Raw genomic sequence first — 2170 nt, 5'->3', positions numbered from 1 at the left:
CTGGTCTCGTTAAGCACACGGTTCAGGTCCACAGTGGGGGCTGCATCCACCTCCACATTGAGACGGTCTCCAATCTGGCAGCGCAGGGTGTTGACTTCCTGATGGAAGAAGAAGAATGAATGAGCTACCTAAATGGATCTACTGTCTACCTTCCTACTGTAGGAAAGTACGTACAACAAAAATGCACTGAAGGGAATATCCTGATCATTCCCCAGGACTGACGCAAATATGATGTGGGAATAAACCCAAGTAGGGATCACATCAATTTCTTTCCCAAAAACCTTAAAGAAGCTCACATATCCAATAAGATTAAATCCAAATCCCCTGATATATGCAGGTCCTACCTCATTTCACCTCACATCTCTATATGCCCAGCCATATCAGTCCATGGGCCAAACTCAATATAGATGCTCTAGCACCTCTGTGTCTTTGCTCAGCCTCTTCCCACAGATTGAAACATCCCAGTGTGAATTCCTCCTCTTTCCCAAGACGTGCCTCTAAGAAGAGTTCCTTATCTCTTTCCAGTTAGACTGGATTACTCCTTGAATATGCTGCTTGTCCTCTCCCTGCCTTACATCATTGTCTTTACATGGACATCTCCCCAGACTAGACTGGGAGCTCATTGAAGAGAGGGGCATGTCTTATTTCTCTTTTTTCCTCCATCTCTCTAACTAATTCAGAAACTAACAGTGACAAGGAGAGAGCAGGGCTCAATAAATGGCTGCCCTTCCTTGGCTTCTCCAACACTGCCCAACCCTCATCCAGCTGCTTGAGAATAAGCAACCCACCTCACTCCATGCTATGGTATAGCATCATGATTCACTCACTGGCTGACCTTGACCTCTTCAGAGAAGGGTCCCAACCCAAGAAGCCTGATGTCAGTTGCCTCTTGGTTGCCAATGCTAACAGCATGGCTCTAAAGCCTCCTTTTTTCCTTTTCCTCTTACCTCTTCATGGGTACTCTTGAGGCTCAGCAGCTCCTCCCTCAGAGACTCCACCTGGGCCTCCAGGTCAGACTTGCACAGGGTCAGCTCGTCCAGGATCCTACGGAGGCCGTTGATGTCCGACTCCACAAGCTGCCTCAAGCCCAGCTCCGTGTGGTACCTGCACATGCAGATCAGAGTGGGAGGATGAGGTAGGAAAGAATCCCATCCCACTGTGTGTCTTATAGATGGGCTGGTCTCAATCTCTTTGAGCTAATGCAGTTTTCTTCCTCTTTTCTCCCATGTTTCCCTCAAGCTCTGCACAGAGAGACTGGAGAGGACCCTCCCTGACTCATCCTAACACTAGAAGGTTCCCACAGGGATTCATTAAATGGAGTCTCTAATTCTTCTCTCAATTTTTTTGGTTAATTTACCACTATCCCCCAAGAACCAATTCATTCTCCAAGAATAGTTTATGTCGTCCAAATTTGGGAGTTTGAGAAAATGTTCCAGAAAGACTATTGTAAACTGAAGAGCATGCAGTGTATAGATTTCTGTTAGAAAATGGTTTTATACAAATCCAGACTTGAGAAGAGAAATGAAAAGGGTGAAATGGCTGCCTCTTCCCTTCCAGGAAATGTTAGTCTCACAGGACCATGAGAGAGCCATAGGGGTCTTAGAGGTCACATAGCCTGAAATTCTCAACATACTTGGTTCTGAAGTCATCAGAGGCCAACTTGGCATTGTCGATCTGCACCACCAGCCTGGCGTTCTCAGACTTGGCACACAGAATCTGAAAGCAAGATTCTACTGTGAGGGCCACTTGAACTTGAGAAGGTCTTATTGCTCAAAGACAGTCAGATGCTGTTGCACCCCTACAGATGACCCCCTCACCTTCTGCTGGAGCTCCTCAATGGTCCGGAAGTAGGACTGGTAGCTGGGACACACGAAGGGCACCTGCTGCTGGCACCACTCCCGGATGCGCCTCTCCAGCTCCGCATTCTCCCGCTCCAGCTGGCGCACCTTCTCCAGGTAGCTGGCCAGACGGTCGTTCAGGAACTGCATGGTCTCCTTCTCGCTGCCATTGAAGGAGCCCTCACAGAACCAGCCACAGTTGCCCACATTGGCGGGGATGTTGCAGGCTCCGGGCAGGGTGCAGGTGTGGCAGCTGGGGGGCACGCAGGGCCGGGAGGAGCAGGTGGAGCGGCAGCTCACGTTGGGCAGGCAGCAGTTGTAAGGCATGGTGC

The 2170-nt window shown here is 49.4% G+C and overlaps 1 protein-coding gene across 1 annotated transcript; it reads right to left on the bottom strand.

Moving 5' to 3' along the window:
• Positions 1 to 3: 3 nt before the first annotated feature.
• Positions 4 to 2165, bottom strand: LOC132009214 (keratin, type I cuticular Ha1-like; the record flags this gene model as incomplete). The annotated part of the gene is made up of 4 exons (XM_059387533.1): positions 1818 to 2165; positions 1634 to 1716; positions 948 to 1104; positions 4 to 98 (listed from the first exon to the last, which is right to left on the bottom strand). Coding segments are annotated over exons 1-4 (683 nt in total), but the record flags the coding sequence as incomplete, so codon positions are not given.
• Positions 2166 to 2170: the final 5 nt, after the last annotated feature.

This window comes from Mustela nigripes, unplaced genomic scaffold (assembly GCF_022355385.1).
Source record: "Mustela nigripes isolate SB6536 unplaced genomic scaffold, MUSNIG.SB6536 HiC_scaffold_7691, whole genome shotgun sequence".
NCBI lineage: Eukaryota > Metazoa > Chordata > Mammalia > Carnivora > Mustelidae > Mustela > Mustela nigripes.
The sequence above is the reverse complement of the archived record's forward strand: the minus strand, read 5'-3'. Positions and strand labels throughout refer to the sequence as shown.